This window comes from Protobothrops mucrosquamatus, unplaced genomic scaffold (assembly GCF_001527695.2).
Source record: "Protobothrops mucrosquamatus isolate PMUCROS unplaced genomic scaffold, P.Mucros_1.0 scaffold_177, whole genome shotgun sequence".
NCBI lineage: Eukaryota > Metazoa > Chordata > Lepidosauria > Squamata > Viperidae > Protobothrops > Protobothrops mucrosquamatus.
The window spans coordinates 2990206-3014269 of record NW_015386253.1 but is presented as its reverse complement, the minus strand read 5'-3'; the positions used below and the strand labels follow the sequence as shown (position 1 = coordinate 3014269).

The 24064-nt window shown below is 37.0% G+C and overlaps 1 protein-coding gene across 2 annotated transcripts in view; it reads left to right on the top strand.

The window, feature by feature from the left end:
* Positions 1 to 4941: 4941 nt before the first annotated feature.
* Positions 4942 to 24064, top strand: part of SLC6A20 (solute carrier family 6 member 20) — a 35010-nt gene continuing 15887 nt past the window's right edge. For both annotated transcript variants that reach the window (XM_015822985.1, XM_015822978.1), the window contains exons 1-3: positions 4942 to 5062; positions 18699 to 18839; positions 20959 to 21050. In XM_015822985.1, the coding sequence (XP_015678471.1) occupies positions 4942 to 5062; positions 18699 to 18839; positions 20959 to 21050 (354 nt within the window). The remainder of the gene's footprint in view (positions 5063 to 18698; positions 18840 to 20958; positions 21051 to 24064) is intronic.

Genomic DNA, 24064 nt, shown 5'->3' with positions numbered 1-24064 from the left:
TTGAGCCCATTTAATCATACAATCTTTAACTAATTCTGTTTCCGAATCCAACTCTAATAATACACTATAAATTCTTCTAATATGGGCTCTACTTTGATCTTTAATCTGTTTTATCAAATTCCCATCTTCCAACATAAGACCCAGTTTTTGATCTAAACACCATCTTTCAGCCAATTGATAATATAAGAACCAAGACTGATTGTGTCAAAATTTCAAAGCAATCAGTGAAGAACTTTCGGAGATTTAAGATTTTGAACAAATGAACATTTACATTTTTATTTATATAGATAACACAAGTGAAAATGACATGGGGAAAATATGGAACCAAAGAAAATATTTAACTTATATTACTCTTCCTTGTTTTATCTAATGTTCCATTTAACTAGAAGCTAGTGATATTCTTATCTTATTTTATAACTTATCATAAACAACTCAAGCTTTAGAATTACCATTAGGCAGGGTGTGCTAAAAGTCAAGCCCCATAGGCCAATTCAAATATTTTACTCTATTAATATTTTTTCAAAGAAAATGTTACTTAGAAACATCATGCACCAAATGGGTAAAAAATTCTTTAGAAAAAAACCCCATTCAAACTTAATATAATTTATATTATCAATTGTCTTAGAGCCTGACTTTTAGTACACTCTGTATATTTTACAACCGATAGCTTAAGCACCAGATGATTATATCTCAAAATGGCATAAGTAAAATTGAATATATTTCACTAACCTGGGATCATTAACTAATGTCTCTTTTTTGTATTTGAACAACTGGAAATTTCCTACAAAATATGTCAAGGGAATTATCAGGATTTCCTATTCACAACCTAGAACAGAGGTCAGCAACCTTTTCATGCTGGAGGCCCAGAGGGAAAGGAAGCAGCTGGGAAATTTGCACGCATGCATGTGTGCATGCAGAAACATGGCCGTGCACACCCACATGGCGCTAGCGGCCCCATTTGCATAGGCATGCGTTAGCTGCCGCTGCTAGCCCCACACACATGTGCAAATGGGCCACGCAACCCACACTGCTAGTGGCCCCATTTGTTCATGTGCTAGCCATCCCCACTAGCCCCCGTGTGCATGTGCAAATGGGATGCGCAACCCGCATGGCGCTAGTGGCCCATTTGTGCAGGTGTGCAGGCGTTAGCTGCCTCCGCTAGCCCCACGCACAGGCGCAAATGGGTCCACAAGTGTTAACGGGATTGGGAGTGCACACCCACATGGGTGCGCGCTAGCCAGCCTGTCCCATGACACAGTGGCAGAAGGCCACAGCCCAGTAGTGGGCCATGGCCCATAGGTTGGGGACCCCTGACCTCAAGCTTCCCAATAACTGGTGCCAATTCATTAGGAAAGGCCTATTTTTTCTATAGGGATCACCAAACATTGTGCATATCATGCTGCATTCTTTCCATGGGCTTTTTAAATATCATTTTGATATTCTGAGGGCCTTAGGTGATCATCCTGCAAGTTCTCAATTTGTAAGAATAGAAGTGTCAATTATTAGCTCTCTTCCCAATGCAAATAACAGCCAGAGATGGAGAAAAGGATCTGGAGGGGTCAAAGGTTAAATCCTCTCCACATTACCCCTGCAGCTCTAATCTGTGTCAAGTAATTCTTGTGGGTAGTCAATCAATAAAAACAATCTAGGGCAATTAATTTGTTTATTACAGATATTTTGAAGAGTTGTATACCAAATTCAACTAAAACATGCATCTAAAAAAGTTTATTAAATATAAAACTTATTTTACCAGACATCGGGCTGATCCATATAAAATACTGTGACTCAGACTCCAGTTAATAAACACAATTGCTGAAGTCACATAACATGTTGGCCTAGTTCATATAACAGCAAAATTAGTGGCTGAATTCCCATAATAAACTGAATCATACCCAAATCCATTTTAGATGAATCTAACAAATTATATAAGTCTGCAAGTCTGATCGAGATTTAATCATCATTGATATAAACAAATTAAAATCAATGAGACTTAAATTAGTTTAAGACCACAATTCTATATCCTAAATACAAAGACTCATCCTTACGTCTGCTTAACTGCAACACAAATATGTCCAGGTAACGTTCTTTCAGATCTTTTTGCTACTGCCTTACTGTAGGACATTCTGGTGCTTAACATAGACAGTTTAGGTTGTCTTCAGCGGTTCAAGTTTTAAAATACTGTTTTGCTCTTTTCCCCATATAATTTCTCAGTGGATATGATCTAGCATGCTTTCTTAATAACATGATTAATTCTGGGGTCTTGAGTTGTGCTCAGTTCTAGCTAGTCACTTTAGGCTGCCGGAGATTGTTTCCTCCCTTCCCCCTACTAGGCACTGTAGGTAGATGCCTGACTTCCACAGAAGTATCTGCCCAAATAATAATTGTTGGCCGGGCAGGTATAAAGATAGCCAGGGAAATGATTGAAGCCTGGGAAATGGACCCCTTGTCAGTCAACAGGAGTGCTGATTTACCAACTTATGAGATACTTAGGAGCTGAGGGCTTGGCAGCACAAGAAAACAACAGCCAATCACTGTCCATCAACATATCAATCACAGAATAGGAAGACACTCATAAATACGATTCATAAAATGGCCCAAAGCACATATTCCAGTTGAGAGAAGTTCCCTGAAAATGGGCTCCAGCACGAGTCTGAAAGATCAGAAGAGTAAACCTGGTGACTGACCCTGATTGGATCTTGCAAATAATGTCTGACCAAAATTTTCTGAAACATTAATCAGATCTTACCTGAACACTTACTTTCTCTCTCTGTGTGGATTTAGTTCTCTTTTGAAAAAGCGCTAGTTCAGTGCTTCACAAAAGGTCAATTTAAACAGGGAAAGAGAGCTTCATAGGTAGGACACCAGTGAATGCATTATAGGTTGGCCACTCCTGCTGACAAGGATTTCATGTGGCTGTTCATTTTACTATATCAGTTCAGTTGTGGTAAGAGATACCATTTGCCTGTTCTATGGGCCATGTATAAGTCCTGCTGGCAATAGCTGCTCAGTGTCCTTCCCTTGCAATAACATTAATAATATAACAGAGCTAGAAGGGTCATTTAAGATCTTCTAGTCCAACACCTGCTCAAGCAGGAGATCATATACAGTTTTTGTTGAGCACTGAGCTCTCCCTTATTAGTTGCTCCTACCAAATGCATCTTATGCCTCTCATCTTCATCTTCGACTTGTCAGTTCAGCTATTTTTGTATCTTTGTTTGGTACTCTTTCTAGACCCAGGTTTAAAAAATAGCAAATTGATAAGTAAGAGATGAAAATATAGGTGATATCTTGGTTGAGCAGTTAATTAAACTAGCCATTTTAAACACCTCTCAACAGTTGCCCATCCCCCTCTCACCCTACATTAAAGAGAGCAATTGGTAGTGGTTTTTTTTCTTATCTTCAAAGGACTATTGATGGAAAGGAAAATAAAACTAGTTGTTTACCTTAACTTTCCCACACTAAGGATACCTCCATTTGCTGGGTCTATTACTTAAAATAGTGATGAGGGCAGCACAATTTATGCAGCCGTGTTCTGCTAGCTTGCAACCTAGAACACAGCTTTTTAATGTAGCCTTCAGACTATGCCCTAATTCCTGTGCAAGTCAATGGATCTCTTGAACACCCATAAGACTACCAGTTCTGGATTACTGTACAGCAATATGGATGGTAACAAAAAGCTAATTATTCTGGGTAGTGATACCTGGATTTGTACAGCCTAAAACTGATAGCTCTAAGTAAACACAATCAAAAGACTCCATTATACATTCAGATGCACATCTATACTTCCTGGAAGCATGGATTTGCTAGCCTAGGATGTCTTGCTCCAATAATACGTATCGCCACCACTCAGAGGCGTAGTGTGGGGGGTGCAGGGGGGGCCAGCCGCACCAGGCGCAACATCTGGGGGGGGCACGCTCGCACTCGCAGCTCTCTGCCCCTGCCTGGCTCACTCACTCTCTCTGCAGTGCTGGCTGTGCGAATCCGATCTGAGCCGCCGGGTCGCCGACGCCGCCCACTGTGGAGGGGGGCGCAAATTACTTGCCCCGGGTGCTGACAACCCACGCTACGCCACTGCCACCACTATTCTTCAAGTCTGTTGTTCTCTCCCACATAGTTTGCAAAGCTGAACCTACATCTCCAGAATTAAAATAATCTTAAAAAATGTCACTCTTTTAAAGTCTAATTGGTATGAATATTGGAAAACAAGATATGTTTTTAGGTTCACCCTGTACCTTCTGTGTTATTCTTTTCTTACACAAAGCCCTGAAAGAATGTTTCAGTTACGTCAGAAAAATCTTTCCCAATCCCCTTTAGTAAGTTAATTGGCAAATTAAATGAAATGTCTGTAAGATGGTGCTACCAAATCTCTAAATTACTGAAATCTAGTAGGCCACTTGACAGCATCAAAGGATTACAGCTTTCTGGATGATTTTATTTCCCTCTAGTGGTCATCTGGATATTTGCAGCCCAAGTCTTTACCTCTATTGTGAGGTGACAAAAGCATTAATTCAAACTCCTACTGGGCCTTATGTTTTCCCCAACGAATAATTAAATGGGAGTTGCTGACAGGTAGAAATAGTTCCCAGAACCCCATGTAGCTGTCATAATGTAATCTTGTAACTTCAAATATTTTTTGGCATAAGGCTAAGGGCAAACTAAACCACGCCATTTCAGATTTTTCCCAGAAATGCAACTGAAATCTAAATGATTTGTCTGGAATGCTTATGTTACCATTTGTTTTCTTCTTTATTTATCTAACCTACTTCATTCCTACTTCACAAAGTGCTGTTAATAAGATTAGTAATTAAAAATCTCGAATGGCAATTGGCAAGCAGACTCTCTTCAGAGTTGAATTGGCGCTGTGTCACCAACAGGCTTTGATGAGTATTTGGAAGAGTGAAGCAAGACACATTCAACTGTTGCTAGTGCCTAAGAGCAGAAATGGAGAAATCCAGACCTTTATGGGACAATCGTTTCCAGTTTATATTTGCCTGTATTTCTTATGCAGTAGGTCTGGGGAATGTATGGCGGTTTCCTTATTTATGCCAGATGCATGGAGGAGGTGAGTGGAATTTATGCTTCTCATTTTGCCATTTGAGAATAGGTGGCTTCATTTTTAACACTGTTATCTTTGTCAGAGTAACCTGAGGTGTCAGAAAGGAGAAATAAGCAACAAAAAGAAATAGTACAAATGAGATATTTCTTCTTTTCATCACACAAAAAATATTCTCCTTTGCTTCTTTTTTTCATTAATACATTTCCATTTTAGCATCTAGTAAATTGTTACTTTCTAAACCAAAAAGTATTGTTAATATTAATTTAGTAAAAAACATGCTATCACCTTGATTTACAACCTATTGTTTAACAACCATTTGAACTTATGATGGATCCAGCAAAACCTACTTATAACCTGTTTTCAAAGTTACAGTGGCTGCAAACATACATACGAACACACACATACATACATACATACATACATACATACATACATACATACATACATTATGCACATGGGATCACTTGGGGCATTTGGCAACTGGCTCACTTTAATGGCTGTTTCAAACATTGTGCAGTTATGTGATCATGATTTGTAATGTTTTTGTTGATTTCTGGGGGGAAATGTCTATTGGGGAAAATGTATTCAGTTAACAATCATATTGTTTGCTTAACAATTGTTGTAAAATTGAGTCTGGGCATGTGATGACTCAATTTACGACTGCAACAGCTTGCAACCCTAATTCCAGGCTCAATTATTTTGGACTACCTGTAGTGCTATTACTACTCTTGTTGTAACTTGATGGAGTTGAAAGGCTATGTATTATTATCCAAATTACTTTTGTACATATTGTGTATAAAACCAGAGTTTTATAGAGACACAAGACAAGAAGACATACTGCAGCAAATTTGCAGCAAACTGAAGATATAGTGGCAACTTTTGTTTAATTTTGCAGTCCTATTTTCCCCTCTTACGCCACTTCTTGGAATGAGGTCTCAGAAACAGACTTTTCCACTTACCAAAGCTAAAGAAAGGTGACTATTGCTTGTATCCAACGTCGTAATGTTCTCATTTCAGTCTTTTCACCATCTGCAGAACTTTTTTCTCCCTTTTATGAAGTCTCAGGGATAAGCACTGGTGGGTAGCAGCTTAAACTTGCACCATGCCACTTCTGAGCCAAGCTACTAAGGATCAAATGCCATGTGATGACACGGTAGATTCATTCTCTCTATCTCTGCCCACTTCCCCCAGTTTAAAAAATCCAGACCCAATCTAATGAAACAGATAACAGCTTTACACTGTTATAATAATTTAGCTCAGGAAAAAGAAAATTATGTGAATTATGTTATTAGGATGGAATTGAAACAATAGAGCAAATATATTGCTATCTGTAACCAGGGCTGACCTAAGACAATATTGTTCCTGAAGTAAAGCAGCAAATCATACTCTACTTCTACCTGTAAAGTCAAAAAAAATGTTATCTAAGGTTCCCAAAGTTGTCAATGGAGGCCAAAAACCTTCCCTATACTACTTTTCCTATAAAGGTAGAGTAAAAGTTAAACAGGTAATAATTTGCTTTCATCCATTTGGCATTGAAGTTATTTTTTGCCTTGCTTGAATATGAAGCCTTGGATCACAAGGAAAACTGAGGCCTCAGATATATCATTTCTATTTCTTAAAATGAACAATTTTGGTGACTAGGCAAGTTTGGGTCCCAATTGTGGCCATAGGCTGAGGACTACCTATATCTCTTGTGGAATTTTCCAATGAAATCTTCACTCTACCTCAGTACATGCTATATCTCCTGTAAGAGAAAACTTTGTCCAAGCTTTCCTAATAGAGAAAGATTAGTTTTGGAGTAGATAATTTATACTGAGAAAGTATAACAATCCCAGATTAAATTATGGAAGGAGGGGAGTCCATTTATCTGCACTGATCAAATGTGTCCATCTGTTTTATTTCATATGATCTTGGCTTTCAGTATTATCTCCAAGCACAGCTGTTATTAGGCCTAAGTCCATAGCCTTGGGCAATGAATTTGTTTTAGAAGGCTGGATCAATTTCCTGGACTGTGAGTACCTTTGATGACAGTGGAAGACATATTTTGAAGCTTCACCTTCCTTTAGGAAATAAATCTTAGAGAGGAAGTGGTGGGATTTTAATTGGGGTCTACTAAATTAATTTGATGCAACCTCAAGAATTGTTCACTATGATCAGTTAAGCTTGGGATAGAGTAGGAGGACAAAACCTTTCATTAAACCAAATGGAAGTTATTTTTTTGAGCATAATTGCATACTAGTGGGAGAAAGTTTCAAGGATGGGGATCAAAAAAAGGTGGAAGTAAAATGTTTCTTCCTTGTGTGCTGTACATTGTAATCCCCTTGCCCCAAATATCCTCTCTCCCCAGACTAGGATTAAGTTTAAGAAATTAAGTTATGGAAGAAACTCTGTAATGTTTCTAAATTTAGTTGTCATACCAAAGGATTTTTTTTGTGAGGGAAGAAAGTTGCAGATGATATAAAAAGGAAATATTTTTCCTCCCTGTGTAGTATGGCAACTTCAAATTTCCAGGTCACAACAGTTTAAATCTTTCCAATAGTACCTCATGATGTCCATCAATTTGATCAGATTGTTTCAGTCAGGTATAGATTTCTCCATCCAGTAATGTGTAATATATCTATTAGACCAGGGCTTTTCAACCAGTGGTACGGGTACCCTCTGTGGTACATTGTCACCTGGCAGGTGGTATGCGACCATGCTAGAAAAGTGGTAGTGGGGGAGGGGAATGAGCTGAATCGGTGGCAGCACCGCACAAGCCTGAGCGAGAGATGGCTGGAGCTGCAGGGCTGTCAGGACTCAGTGGAAGCGCCAGGATCAGTACTGCTTTCCAGATGATCGGCGCTTCTTCGGGGCTGCCAGGGCTCAGTGGAAGCACCAGGATCAGCACCAGGCTCCAGTTGGAGCTTTGCTCTGATCCTGCTGCTGAGCCCAGAAGAAGAGCCGATCAGCTGGAATGTTGCAGCATCTCCAGGGTCTTGTGATTTACATTCAGATGCTTGGCAACTGATTCATATTTATGACGGTCACAGTGTCTCAGGGTCATGTGAAGTGACCAAAACCTGCTGCAACCACCCAGCAGACGGGGGGAATAAAAACCAAACACCCCCCACCCCACCCCCGCTGCCAATCCTCAGCAGAAATGCTCACAACAATGAAAACCTCAGTCAGGAGGAAGAGCGTGGCAGGTGTCTTGCTCGGCTGTGGCTTGGGGGGCATTTTTTTCAGTGCCATTGTAACTTCGAACAGTCACTAAGCAAACTGTTGTAAGTCGAGGACTACCTGTACTTTCTCACTTTTTTCCTTTTGGGGGGGTCATCAAGTTTTTGACACCTTTCTAGGCGACTGGTGGTACTCGGATGTTGCCATATCCTAAAAGTGGTACAATGGGTGAAAAGGTTGAAAAGCCCTGTATTAGACATGTCCCTTGCAAATAGAAATCTAGAACCATTTATCTCTTTTTGTGTTGTTAATAATTGTATTGAAGTTTTTAATAAATATATTTAATATAAATATATTAAAAACCAATACAAACAAAATTAGACAGAAGAAAAAGAAAAGTTGGAAGATGCAGAAAAACAGAAAAGAAAAGTAAAAAAGAAAAAGGCAACAAACACAATAATAAGGAAGATACTTCTAATCCATCTAATAGTGAGCATAAGTTAATATATTAACTTTTTGCCCTCTTTTAAAGTTTCAAGTAAAACTTCTTCTCTCCATAGTCTGATTTTCCAGAAATCATAATCTTTTCAATCCTACTTCAGTAAAAAAATCCATTAGCCTTACCAGAAATATGAAACAATAGTTTGTACTATGTTAAATAGTCAAACTTTATTTTCTTTCTTTTTTGCTCTACACGATTTGACCTTTAAATCCTTCCTATGGCACTGCAGGTTTTGATATTTCATCACTCTTTAGTCTTTAAGTAGGCTTTTATTAGCCTACTTTGTAAATTCCATAAAGAGGATTTCTTGTTGTAGCTATCCATTTCCAGATCCTTTTCTTGATTTGCCTTTTGTATTGTCATTTTGATAATCTCAATTTTGTTGTCTTCTATGCCTTTAGACTTTGTAATGTCTATGTCAGGTAAAAAAAAAGTTTTTCTCATTAATTTCTAAAAGTTTATCCATTGAAATCTGTATTCCTTCTGACATATTAGTTATTAACATTTCAGTCCACATTTCAAAAAACTCTTTAGGATAAGAAAAAAAATACAGCAAATCTAGCCCTTTTAACTCTTTTCGGCCTGGTCCTTTAATTCCTTTAATATCAGTCTGCAACCATCACCAAGCCTTACGTGTGTGTGTGTGTGTGTGTGTGTGTGTGTACGTGTGTGTGTGTGTGTGTGAAGAGAGAGGGACAAGAGAGAATTATGGAGAAGCGGGAGAGAGGGGGAAGAAGAAAAATCAGATGAATAAGAAAATCATTAACCATAGTTGCAACAGGAAGTATAGAATTTATAGAGTATAGAGTTTAAAACCCGTGGTATCCTGTGACTTACCAACACCTTTATAGTTATATAAGTTTTCAATAAGCAACAGTTGCTTCATATGTACAGATTGTGCAAGTCTTGGAATATGACATACATTAGTATATAGCATGTATATATATATAATCAACATGCTAGTTCATATTTATATAATATCCTGCAAAGATTAGAAAGCTTATTATCCCTCCAACAGCCCTGCAAGATAGGGCATATATAGTTAGCACATACATTTCCACCCCAAAAATATTGGTACAGTATAGCTTCAAGTAAGTTTTAACAGCAATTTTATTTTTCATTTAACATTGACAGGAATTTGCATTTATACCTATATGTTAACTTGTGCATGCTATATGTATATGTGGATGTGGACACACAGCTTATTTTTAATTGCTTGTTTTATCAACCCATTCTCCTCCAAATATTAAAAACTATCATTTCTTTAAGTCCTGGGCCAGGCAAGCTCTATATCCTGGTTTATTTCTTAAAATTATTTTAATTAAAAAATAAATAAAAGGGAAGCTAGCATATTGCAAAGCATCCTCTTTATTTTCAAGTGTGTTGCTGGTTGCAAATAGACCTTAAACACAGTCTTAAAGAGTAAGCAGGATAGGAGGCTGGTGAAGATCTATCTATGTCAGTGGTTCTCAACCTTTTTAATGCCGTGACCCCAACCGGACGTAAGTCAAGGACTAAACCGGTCGTAAGTCGAGGACTTTCCCTGCCCGGGAGCGCCACGCATGCGTGGTTCCGCCCCCTGTGCCGGCCGAGGCGTAGCTGGCAAGCGGCAGAGATGGAGCAGGCCGACCACCAGCTGGCCCAGCCCAAGGGAGGTAAGGCACCCGCCGGAAAAGGGGGAAAAAATGGTGGACAAAAAAAATGGCGGACAAAAAAAATGGCGGACAGCCTTGCTTGGCGACCCCCATGAAATGGTCGATCGACCCCAAATGGGGTCCCGACCCACAGGTTGAGAACCACTGATCTATGTGGTCACTAGGCATCAAAAATGATTCACTGGCACACCAATCTATCAATCATCAATTAGACAGGTGTAGCTGAGTGCTTGATATGGAAATGGGCCACCTCTCCAGAAGAAAAAGGATTACCAGGAAGAATGGAAGTAACCTTGTCAGTTTGCCTTCTGGCAGCCAATCTGTGAGGGTTTCCATGATATATTTCTGTAAGTTCCAATTGTTTGCTGATCTAAAAGCGTTGGGGGAACTTTTCTTTACACTGCTATGTCTCTGTACAATTGCATTGATCCAATAAGAATATCCTTCAAGGAGGAAGACTCCCTGCAATGCCTGCTACCAGAGGCCCAGACAGGAGGCCCTGAAAATAATTCCCTGAATAAAATGGATTATGCTGAGCATTTACTTCAGCTATGTCATTTGTTTTTATAACTACCTTGCTAAACCTGGAGATTAAACACCAAATCATAGATAATTACATAAATATTTTGGTTTTAAGGAAATAAAGAAAACCTGAGAAAGCTAAACTTAAAAAACTATGTTTGATTTAATCAAAGAGGATTTCAAGACTTGGACCATAAACCATTCTTTTGAAAAGGTTATGATCATTATTAATTAAACCACTTAAGGCAGGGAGACTAGTACATGCCAAAGAAGATATTTTAGTCACATGGTACAAAGTGACGTACATTTCATCTAAGCCAATACCATTTAATTCGCTGGAACTTTCCAGGATTTAGGATTTTTCAGTTAAAATACTGTACCAGCAAAGTTTCTTGAACCGAATAAAACCTAAGGTATTTAGAAAAATCCACCTTAAATGAGACTTTTGTTTTTTTTGTTTTTTAAATAGGAACCAACTGTATTCAAAAAAGACTTTAAATTTCTGCATATGTAAATGATAACTCTGAAATTCAAGTTGTAGTAGAAATAAAATAATTGAATCTATTGACCTTGCTAAGGAAAAAACTCGATTTGCTTTCTCTATTCCTGGATTTCTTCCATTCTTTTTTTATGATATTTTATTAATTTTCTCATTTTACAATTGAGTATTTAAAAAGCAATGTAATTACTGGATTAATCAATAGTTTAACAGCCTACATAAATCTTCAGTATAAACCTCATGTTACAACATCAAATATTTCCTCTCTTTTTCCTTTAATATCTATTATCTCATATTAAGCTAACACAGTTCTTATTATTATCAACTAAATAAAAACATTTTTGTTACAATTATTAATAGTGTTTAGCTTACCGTATATACTCGAGTATAAGCTGAGTTTTTCAGCCCATTTTTGGGGCTGANTGCCAGAAGCCTCGCGCGAAGGGGGGAGGCCTGGCGACGCTGCGCCCTGCCGGGCGCTCACTGACAGGGCCGGGGGGGCCGAGGCGGCCAGGGAGGAACAGCCAAAATGCCCCCTCGGCTTATGCGCGGGTCACCAATTTTTCCCAGTTCTCTGTGGGAAAATCGGTCCCTCGGCTTATACTCGGGTCGACTTATACTCAAGTATATACGGTATACATATCTTAATTGCATTTGCATTCAATCCTTATATACAATCAATGTCCTGTTATTGCTTTTTTCCCCCCAAGGTTTAATTTTCCATCAATATTCAAATTAACATTTGTTATTTATGATTTCCAAGTGTTTCCCTTATCTCAACTTCTTCCTTTTTCCCTTTTCATAACATTGTGGAAATTAAAGTATCTTTCCATTTTTGTGCATAGAGCATTTTCCTTCATATGTAACAACAAAGTTCCATTTATATATATATAATTGATTATTTTTTTTAAAAAAACCTAACAATCTTAGTGCTTAGTAAACAGCATGTTGTCTAGGTTCACATTTCATAACAATCAATAATAGTCAATTTCTATCATATGATATCAAGCTTTCCTCGATTTTCTCTTCTTCCCATATTGTTCTCTTTTGCAAACATTAGGTTAATACAGTTCTTAATATTTTAGTAACAAAGAGGTTAAATATAAACATTTTTCTAACTTTTATCCAATTGGTTATAGCATCAATATAGAACTTCTTTTCTAATTAGTCTTCTTGGTTGAGTTATATGTCCTGTTTTCAATATTCTCATTTAGACTTTTTCCCCAAAAAATTGAAATCATTTTTATCTGTTAAGATTTTCTCAAAATTGATTTACGGTTAAATATCTAAGCTGTTTCCCTCACAATAATCCTCCCAACAATTACATTTCTCATATAAAAAAAAATACAGTACTACTCAGAATAAGAAAGAAGAAAAAGAAAAATGAGAAACTAAAATTCGTTTATATCCCCCATTTTTTCATTTTTAACTCTATTCCATTCGATATTTACTAATTAAGTAATCCATGTTATATTTTAACCATATTTAAACAGATACTTAATCTTTAAAAATTGCATCTGATAAGGCAGTTACATTTCTCATATCATAAAAAAAATCTTTTAACTCTATTCCATTCAATAGTTACTGGTTGAGTAGTCCGTATTGTATTTTAACCATATTTAAACAAATGCTTAATCTTTAAAAATTGCTTCTATTAGGTCCAATCTTCTGATCCCTTGGATCTGATTTTAGTCTTTTTCTTTTGCCAAATGGCTTTTCTCATCCATCTATTCCACTTAGTTAAAAAGTGTTGCCATTTTCTTGTGGATGTTGTTAAGAATGGTAGAGGCAGATTAGGTAAGATGTTGATTTCTTTTATCTTTTTTGTCTCTCAAGTCGTAGGTTTTTTAGTATTTCTGTGATCCATTTTGTCAGACTTTTCTTCTTATCTTCGGCTTTGTTTTGTGATTCTGGGGTCTGGACTATCTCTTCCATTTCCGGTGCTTCAGTCACATCTTGTATGTTTTCCTTCATCTGCGTTAAATCACAACCCCTTCCATTGGTAGATTTTTTCATTTTCTGAAAATTCTTATGTTGTAAGGTTAATGTAGAGATATATCCATTTATATTATCAAAGTTGTTTTTAATTTCATTGTGGTATAGAGCCATTGTTATTTGGATTAGTTGCAACATAGTGAGCATTTCCTCCTGGAAAGTATTTGGTTTTTCTTGACAAGTTCTTTTTGCAAGTTTCTGAGATTCCATGACAACTAAAACTCAATTTTTTTTCTTTCTCTGAAAACAACTTTAAAGGCACAGTCAATAAGTATTCATCATCCAGGAAGGTCAGTTATGTTTTTTCTCGAATTACAGTCTTTGCTTATTGTGGCTGGCCCAGAATGTTTTGTTTAGCTCTTTTTAAAGATCAGAGAAGTAGGTTATCTCATTCTGGGTGTCCTGCCAATACTTATAACAAAGCAGCTAAAGTTATATATTCTCTTCCATCACTAGATGTCAGTAACAGTATGTTTCTTGCCCCCTTAATAGTTTAATTCGCCGCTTCCTTCTGTGGGAGAGTGGAGCTAAGCTCCCTCTCCTTTTCACTTTTGGAAGCTTTTTTGCTTCCTGGAGTATTTTTTCCAAAAGTTCAGAATATAAAGTAGGAGAGAGAAGATCAAATTTCTCACCCAGTTTCAGCACACTGTTCACCAACGTTCTGGTGAGTACTGGTGGACTTCGGCTGCAAGTAGCTTGGGCTGGTTACTGAGGTGGGGCCAGAATTTCTCCTGTCAGGTTAGAGGGAATTCCCAGTTTGAATGGGATGACCGCCGTCGTTCCCAGATTGCTGGGGTGCCCCTCTTTCTTCGCCGCTTCTTTGGGGTGGCTTTAGACCCATTTAGGGTCCCCTGGCAGGATGAAAAGTGCCATGGGAAGCAGAGCTTCGCAATCCCGCAACCGTGGACTACCACACAAAACTAGAAGTCTGAAAGTTCCATTTATTTTTCAAGTTCTTTCTCCATTAAGCAAAAAAAAAAAGTCTTTGGTTTTATTTTTATATTCACGTTAAGACTCTTCTGTATTAAGATATGAGTCCTACTCCAATATTTCTTTGATTTATTGCAGGTCCACCAAAGATGGTTAAAATTCCTTCTTTATATTTCCAACATACATTTGAAATATCTTTATTAATTATGACAGTTTATCTGGTGTTAAATACTAATGGTATATCATTTTATAAACATTTTCTTTTAAGTTATAATTTAATGTAAATTTCTAAAGCGTTCATGCACATGTTTTCCATTTTCCAAGCATTGCATTATACCCAAAATACATTGCTCATTTGGGACATATGATGTTTCATGTACTCATTCTTTAAGTTCAGTTTCAACAACAATTTATAAACTTGGCAATAACATGTTCATCATTAACCATGCAGTACAATTTCAGATTCATTTTTTGCAAGGTCAATTCCATAAGTTTTAAAAATCTAATTTAAATCTTCCTTTCATTTGCAAATACATAAACCAGTGACAGACAAGTTTTCTGATTCCAATTCTTTGGATTTGGGGATTAAAAACTAACAATGTGCTTCTAAGTTGAAAAAGAATTAGAACCTGGTTCTTCCTAATCTAAAACCACCAATCTGTTCAATGCATAAGACTATCTCAAAATAGTTTGCAGTCTGAAGTGAGCAACTAGCAGCATTTCTTTTTTATATAATAATTTTATTAGAAAATACAATTAAAGAGATAAAAACTAGTAAAAATTAAAAAAATAGAAAAAATAGAAAATGCAGAAAAAATAGATTGAAAAGAAATATATATAAAAATGACTTCCCTTTCAATCACAAGTACAATTTTAAAATTCTCTTAAAATTCAAGAAGTGATCTCTTCTTCCATATCGCATCTCTTGTCTATAAATAAATCCTAGAGCCTCATTGTTCAGTTTTGATCAGCAAAAGTCCATTAAAGGTTACCAGACATAATAACGTATCTATTTTAACCATGGTTAAATAAACCAAACTTATGTTCCTTTCTTTTACTTTTAATAATATTGATATTTTATTTGTATTTTCAGTATAGCATCTTTTTCCATTTCATTTTTGTAGCCTATCATTTTTAAATCTATTTTCAGATCAATCTCAGTCTTGTTTGGTAAAAATGTTCCTCTTCCATAATATGTTTCAACAGTCTATAAAGTTGAACTGTCAAAATTGACTTCTGGGTCCGTGTTCAAAAATATACAATATATCCATTTTAATCCATTCTGGGTCAAATTTAATTGTTCTTCCCATCAATACCTTCTGATTCCTCTAGTGTCCAATCTTCAAAGTACCATCCCATCATGTTTTCATTTTTAAAAGAATACTAAGAAATGCATTTTCTGCAACCTTATTACATTTGTAACCTTTTAAAATCAAAGTTCTAATCACCATTTTGCTATTTATTATGAAAGAAAAAAAACATTTCAACTTGTATTTAAAATTTTGCTAAGGGTTGAAGGAATATCACCTAATGCTGTAAAACTGAGTCTTAGGGTTCCTTAGTAATGGTATAGAGCAGTGGTGGCGAACCTATGGCACGCGTGCCAGAGGCGGCACTCAGAGCCCTTTCTGTGGGCACGTGTGCTGTGCCCCAGAGATGGCGAGGGACTGGCCGCCGTCGCCCTGGCCCCACCCACCCAGTCTGCCATGACCACTGTGGCCACGCCCACCCGGCACCCGGTGATAAATAAGTGGGGTTTGGGTTGCAGTTTGGGCACTGGGTCTCTAAAAGGCTCGCCATCACTGGTATAGGTTACCAGTGATGGCGAGCCTCTTGAGCAGAGGGCTAGACTAGAGGACCTCCAAATTTCTATTCTATTCTACTCTACTCTACTCTACTCTACTCTATTCCTCATAGTTGAAAAGTAGTTAACAAATAATTTAAAAAGTGATTAAAAATAGAATTTACAAACCTAGTGTCCATTGGTACAGTGCCAAACATGTTTTTAGTTAAGATGGCTTTTCTTCATCTCCCAGAATTCTAACACCACCACTACCACCCTGAGATTGCTATCTTATAGTCTCTTCACGAGGAACAACTGGTGGTGGTGGTATTAGAGCACTTGTGAGCAATCTTAATTCCTCTCCTTGTCTGGAGAGAAATGATAAAGAACAGGTTTTATTAGCTTTTTATTCAGCTGCGATCATTGGATCGATTCTCAGCAGAGCCATCTTCAGTTTGCTATTTCTTTCCCCAAAGTCTGGGTATTAGTAGCACTTCTTCATCCCAGTCTTGATTATAGTTCATCATACCCAAGGCCATGCAAATTGTTTCGGCTTCTGAGGCAGAATATTCAGCAATATTCTCTCTTACAATAAATATCCAATGATAATTAATTGCAGCCTCTTCATAATACCAATAATCATTTACTAGAGGCAACCACCTCACTTTATCCAATGAATTAGCCATAAACATTACATATTTTCATCATTAGCCTTTCTTCAATAGTAGAAGTTTGGCATTTCAAATGTCAAAATATAACTTACTCGAGATGTTTTTGATTAAATGATACCTTATGATTAGTACCATTTTGAGCAGTGTTTTTCCAAACTAAAACTTGGAGTTATTAGGAAAAAAATCTGTAGACTAGTACTTGTTAAGGACTCCAAAGTGACGAGGGAGGGAGAGGCAGACAGGCAGGCAGGCAGGATGGACAGATGGATGGATGATGGACGGACAACCTCATTTCACCAGTAAGGCTAGGCCAAGCTGGATTCAGTCTGGGTTCTGTTCGAGAGAAGGCTTCACTAATCCTCTTTATGGAGTGGGGTGGGTGGAGAAAATTGAAAAAGTATAGCTTTAAGCTAGCGTTTGTCAATTGCAGTCACAGCTCAATCCTAATTATATATGCTTACGGTTCTACTGATTTCAGTTAGGAAATATTTATTTCTATGTGTTAGTTTTGACTCTTATTTTATTTTTTTAGCTTACTCTGTAATTCAAGATGTAGAACATACACAGTACTCTTCCCTCCTCCTATTTTCTTCAACAACAATAACCCTGAGGGGTGGGTTGGACTGAGAGAGAGTGACAGATCCGAAGTTACCCATCCAGCTCACATGCCTAAGACAAGACCAGCACTCACATCTTTTGGTTTCTTGGCCAGCACCCTACCCATTAGACCAAAACCTGGATCTTTATGTACTTTTGATCTTTTCTCACTTTCCTTGGTTATAATTTAATGCTTTTTATAGCAATTAGTTATACTTTAACAGTTACTCTATCTGAAAGATTCTACTAAATCACATCTAGACTATGTGATTTGCAGAAAATTATTCTGGCAAACCCATCCAGTGTATAGGCTAATTATCAAGCTTCAATTCTAGGAAAAGGAAGATATAGCAAGAAATAAACAATCAGACAAAACCAGATATGAATGCTTTTCATTTAGAAACAATTGTTTCCTGAGAAAAAGCCCCACTGAGACTTATTTTAAGCAGTTTCATATACTATTATATTGTATGCTATAATCTGCATGACTAAATCCATTTCCCTGAAGATAAATCACACTGAAGTTATTAGATTTTCTTTCTGGATGGACGTACATCCTAATGCGTGTGGAGTGTACCTGAGCAATTAGATATTATAACATAAAGTTGAAGCACAATCAAGTGAAGGAGGTAAGGGGCACAATGTGCCTTATAGCACAGATTTTTTTTAATATTCATAGATCTGATGTTGCATTGCAAGTGTGAAAGAGCAGCACCTGTGCTATAACATCATGACATGCATTTTGGAATCAGTGTAGTTTGGAACGGATACCTATGAAAATAAGTGCCCATGAAGATATGTGACTCCATTTCTGTGGATAGATTCACACATGATGCTCAGCTATAATGTGGCTGCTTGGTTTTGGCTTAGTATATTACATTAATCAAGAGTACTTTATTCTTTCAAACACGGCTAAGAAAATTTTGATTTAGCATACAGATTTTTTTTTTAAAAAATGATATTGAGAATACAGTATAGACCAATTCTTGCATTTTGTACTTGGGATTGGGTATGTATTTTTTCTGAAACATATACTCATTCCATTCATTCATTATGGAGAAAGGAAAATTTCTTGCTATCAAAGTTAGGAACTGTATTCTGGTGTTTTTTATTGTTTATCCCTATATTTTCTGCAGAAATTTGTTGAAACAAGTAACGAAAGATATGTTGGCAAGCATACTGGCTGGGGAACACTGGGAGTTGAAGCCCATGCATATTAAAGTTGTCAAGCTGGGAAAAAATCCCACTACATTAAGCACTTATTTAAAGCTTTTACCTAAGTACTAGATAGTTGACTGTAATACATATATGCTTTTGTTTCTCTTGCAGGTGGATTTTTAATCCCATACTTGATTATGTTAGTTGTGGAAGGAATGCCATTGTTATTCTTAGAGTTGGCAATAGGACAACATATGCACCAAGGGAGCATTGGCACATGGAACGCTATAAGTCCTTACCTCTGTGGAGTTGGTGGGTTTTTGTCTATCTATTGCTTGCTTTTCTTGTTTACATATAAAATGACAATTGGTTTTTAATATACCTGCTAGAGATCTATTGTTTTGCTTGTGGATTTTACAAATAGTCCTTGACTTATAACCTTTTGTTTAGTGACCATTCAAAGTTACAACTGCATTGAAAAAATGTATTATGACTGTTTTTCACAACCATTGTGAAAATTGTTGCAGCATCCCCATGGTCAGGTGATCAAAATTTGGATGCTTGGCAACTGACTCATATTTATGACAGTTGCAGTGTCCTGGGGTCATATAATCACCTTTTGTGACTTTCTGATAAGCAAAGTCAATGAGAAAGCCAGATTCACTTAATAAACTTGTTACTAAATTAACAACTGCAATGATTCACTTAACAACTGTGGCAAGAAAGGTTGTAAAATGGGGCAACATTCACTTAACAAATGTCTCACTTACCAACAGAAAGTTTGCGCTCTATTGTGGTTGTAAGACAAGTTTGTAATAAGTTTGTAGACATCTTGTTTTCGCTTTTCTATCACGAGCTTTTTCTTTAAAAAAAAATCTACATGCACAATTTCAATCCTGTAAAGTTACAAATACAAAATCAATCCTTTTTTAAATTTTAAATTGCAAATACAAGCCAATTGTTAATTCAGGAAAAACTTGAAATGTCTTTAAATAAGTAATTTTTGTCATCTCCAGTACATGACATCAGCATCAAATATACTTATTGCTTGTTTAAAAAGCCAGAAAAGGCTGGGAAGTCAAGCATTTCCCAACTGATACATACCCAAAGATAGAAACATAGCAATATAGAATCCAGTTGTCTATAAAAACATGAAGCAGCCTGCCTACTTTTATTTCCTCATACACTGAGGGAATTTTATCATTTGGAAGAGTAACAAAGCCATCTAACAAAAATAGTTGCTATATCTGGGGAAATGATATATCAAAGAATGTAAATGTATATTCAGAAGGAAATGTTGTTTGAAATAACAAATCCTGCCTGGTGAACTATTATAACATCTGGGCCTAATGAATGGGAAAATTAACTCTAACCCAATACAGGCACACAGTAATTAAGATATGGATAAGAGCAGTTGACCCTTTCAAACTGAGATGTCATTAAAACATACAGGAAAGACTGGCTAAGGGAAGCAATTGAACTGCCTGACTATAACTATAGTATAAATTATGAAGAGGAGAGATTAAGATTAGGTACAACTTTCTTATCTCTAAAATGTTGTTTCCTACCCTAAGCTAGCAGCCTTCTAACATTATGTAACACAACCCACAAGGTGTTGAATGAGATACTTATGGTCAACTCATCCATGAAGCAAGGTTACTATTTTACAGAAATTATTGATTTACTGGAAAAAAGTGAAGAGGATTCATTTGGTTCCATGCAGTTTGATCAACTAATTGTTGCAATATGGAAAGCTCTTTGTTCAAAATTCCATCTATTCCATTCAATTCCCTTGAAAAATGTTGAGGGTTTTTTTTTCTTTGTCATTTCCTGAAGGACGGATAATGCACCTCTTCTCTACTGAAAGTGCTTCCCTCTTCCATTGTCTCACTATTTCAAATTTTTGCTAAATCTCCTCTTGTTTGTCAGTAGTTCATGGTTACCAAAATTTGCAATAAAACCCATAAAATAGATAGAGAAGAATTTACTGTTTTAATAGCCTAATTCACTTTGAGCATTCTGTTTATGTGAAGAGTTTCATGGAAATAATTACAGGAAAATATGTAGAGGAGGGGATTATTTATGAGTAAGACTGTGCATCTTCAAAAAATGATTCATTAGAAGTGCTGCAAGCTTCTTAACAGTGCCAGTACCATATCAAACCTTCACAGGAGTGTAAGGATTGCATCTGGGCTACTGATTAAAGCAGTGATTATTTTTTTAAGGCTTCTGCATGAGCTGTACAAAGATAAGCTACTTTAAGCAGTTCATTTATTAAAGCAATTCTTAAGTCAGTAGCATCTTTTTTTCTGGCTTGTATGGAGACCTTAAAAAAACCTTGGGATTGTTTTCAAAGCATTAATACTTCTGAGGGGGTGATAGCAATGATCAATTAATTCCCGTTTGCCTGACATAGTTTTCTTGTTTTCAGGAATTGCCAGTGTTGTTGTGTCATTTTTCCTCTCCATGTACTACAATGTTATAAATGGCTGGGCATTCTGGTATCTTTTCCATTCATTTCAGGTGGGTCAAACAATACCTTGAACTTACCTCCCTTTCTGCTAGGATGTTGTGACTGAAGAGATTGAATGTGTGTGTGTGTGTGTGTTTTCCATCTACTACAAACATCAGAAACTGCAGTGATGAGAGAGAGAGGGGAGGGAGGGAGGGAGAGAGAGAGAAGTGGGGTGGGAAGGATGGGTTGGGATAAATATTTTATATCCAGTTCTCAAACACAGTTTTGCCACTTTAATGGGCTCCCAGTTATGCAAAAATGTTGTTTGAAGGACTCAAGAGATAAAGGGTGAAAATGCTGCTTATTTGAAATGCATGACACCTGAAGGTAAGCAATGATTTCTCTTCCTTTTCTGATTGAACAAAACCAGCAACTGGTTTCAAGTGTTATTCACCAATCCTTTAGTAAGCCAACATAAAATTGGCTGTCTTTGTGGCCAAGCTTTTCTGTTCTGTGATGGGACAGAATCTTAACTGATGAGTTCCCCCAGTTTCACTTCCTCTCCTACCAACATCTCCCTTCTTTTGAACATGACCAGCAATGATTTCCTCTAATGTGAGATGGGGCAAGGCTGAACAAATGTACATGGGAGTTTGGAATGCCCTGTGACTCACGTGTCAGTTGTATATCTAAGGGCTTCTTCTCTTATTCCTCCTTACTGTGGCATAAACATGCTGCAGTTAGCAATAATTATTTTATGTTATGCTTCTTCAGCCCACAACTGAGGTTTAATTTTGTATTTTACCACTTCACTTTTAAAGTATTATTGCCCATTTTTGCAGTTAAGCAAAATAATCTCTCCCTGAAATCATATAGTAGATTTTACTGATAGGTTGTGGCAACATTTTATGATGTTCCACACAAGCACTTCTAATTGCATAATATTTCTTGGACTTGGGTTGTTCAGAGTGCACTGAGACAAAATGGGAATATATGACCAAACAAAAAACTTCTCTGTAATAACAGTATTATGACTTCTCACTTTGCTGTGCAATAGCAGTATCTACTAAGATTTTTTGTGTGTGTGTTTCAGAAATGCAGAGCGTTATCATAAAAATGCACCCCTATTCAGTTTAAATCCTTGGATGTAGAATAAAATATATTTTTATTTTTGCTTGATTTAGTGAAGGGTGTGAGTTCATGTGGCACAAAATAGTATTCTTCTACATGTGGAAGATTCCCATTTACTTTTCAATTGAGGAAGAATTCCTTCTTCCAGCATCTTTCACCATTTTCCATATAGTTTATGAATGCTATTAAAGACAGAGATTCTAGTAGAGTAAAACAATCAATGTCAATCCACATATACCGGTACTTATGCTGGCCATCTTTGACTTAAATAATAATTCATAACAATTTCTTGGAAAATTGTAATAAAACAGAACTGAGTATTATTAGCAAGCTTATAAAAAATGGCTAAGCTGTGAACCCCTTGATGCTCTCTGAGCTTGGTTGTTTGTTTGTAAACATTTTATTATCCAACTAGATAGCATCATCAATGGTTAATGAAATATTTAAGCTATTTTCATTAGCTTAATAGAAAAGAACTAGCTTTTGAAAAGAGACAATCCTTTTCTCTTTAGAACAACAGCAAATGTGCAACAGTTCTTATATGGTCAGTTACAGGCAAAATGTTGGATTCATATCTTTAGATGTTATCTGCTGAGTAATGAAATATCTACAAGCAAACAACCAAGTTCAGAGAGCACCAAGGCTCTGTGAACATATAACAATTTAATCCTCCTTCTTGCACTTATTATCTCTGGCAAGTATTGTTCTGTATCCTGAACTGAGATGCTTTGCAATTCAAAACCAGTCAGACAACTCAATGAAGATAGTTTTTAAACAAATATATAATCCAGGAATACTTGGTCAGAACTCACGATTTCTGTAGTTTTATCTGGATGTTGCATAATTGTCCATTTTTGTAGGTAAAATAATTAATTCCTTCACATCAACTTCTAGCGTGAATTAAGACTGTGTCTATCCTCCGGTGATCCCATGCTTATCTTAGACAAAGACATTCCAAACTGCTGGCACGTAGCCAGAATATCCTATGATGAACTTAGTAGCTCCTCCTACTGACTTGTTAACATGGGATTCACTGAATAGCTAAACTACATTACCCATAAGCCATCTCTTAAGGAGACAGAGCTTAACCCTATAAATGCCAAACATTCTAACATATAGTTCTCATCTAACTGGCTGATCCAGAACAAGTATTGAAAACATTGTGAACAATATAAATCTTATGGGACATGTGACACATATGTCAAAGATAAAACAAAAGAGTGACTAGGAGAGCCTTTGCACAACTTCATTGTGTGCACCAGTTACGATCTTTCCTGGATAAAGAGTCTCTGCACTCTGTCATTCAAGCCCTAGTCATCTCACAGCTGGACTTTGCATTGCAATGCACTTTAGATGGGGCTATCCTTGAAGAGCATTTGGAAGCTACAGCTGGTGCAGAATGTGATGCTAAGGGCAGTTCTTTGGACCTCTAGAGTGGCCCATGCTACACCACTGCTTCATGAGCTGTACTGGTTGTCAGTCTGCTTTTGGGTGCAGTTCAAGGTGGTTGTTCATCACCTTTAAAGCCTGCATGGCATGGCTCTAGGCTACTCGAGGAACCATGTCACTCTGCAGATCCTGTCAGCCTGGTGAGATCCAGAAGAAGAGCCTTCTCTGCTCCTGCTCTCTGGAACATCTTATCTCAGAGGTGAGACTGGCTCCCACCCTCTTGACCTTCCACAAGAGCCTGAAGACCTGATTCTTTCAAATGGCTTAGGGTCCCATGGATGGAGCTTCATACTGCAGGTGGTTGCCTAATTAAGTTCAATGCCACCTGCCTCCCCCCATTATGTCCAGTGCCCTTCTTTGGCAGCTTGTCTTTATGATTGTTAATATTTTTATTTGCTATTTTATAATGGACATTTTTAATGTTTGTAATGTTTTTCATATTGTAAGCCTCTCAGAATCATTGGATACAATATGGGCAGCAAATAAATTTTATAAATAAATG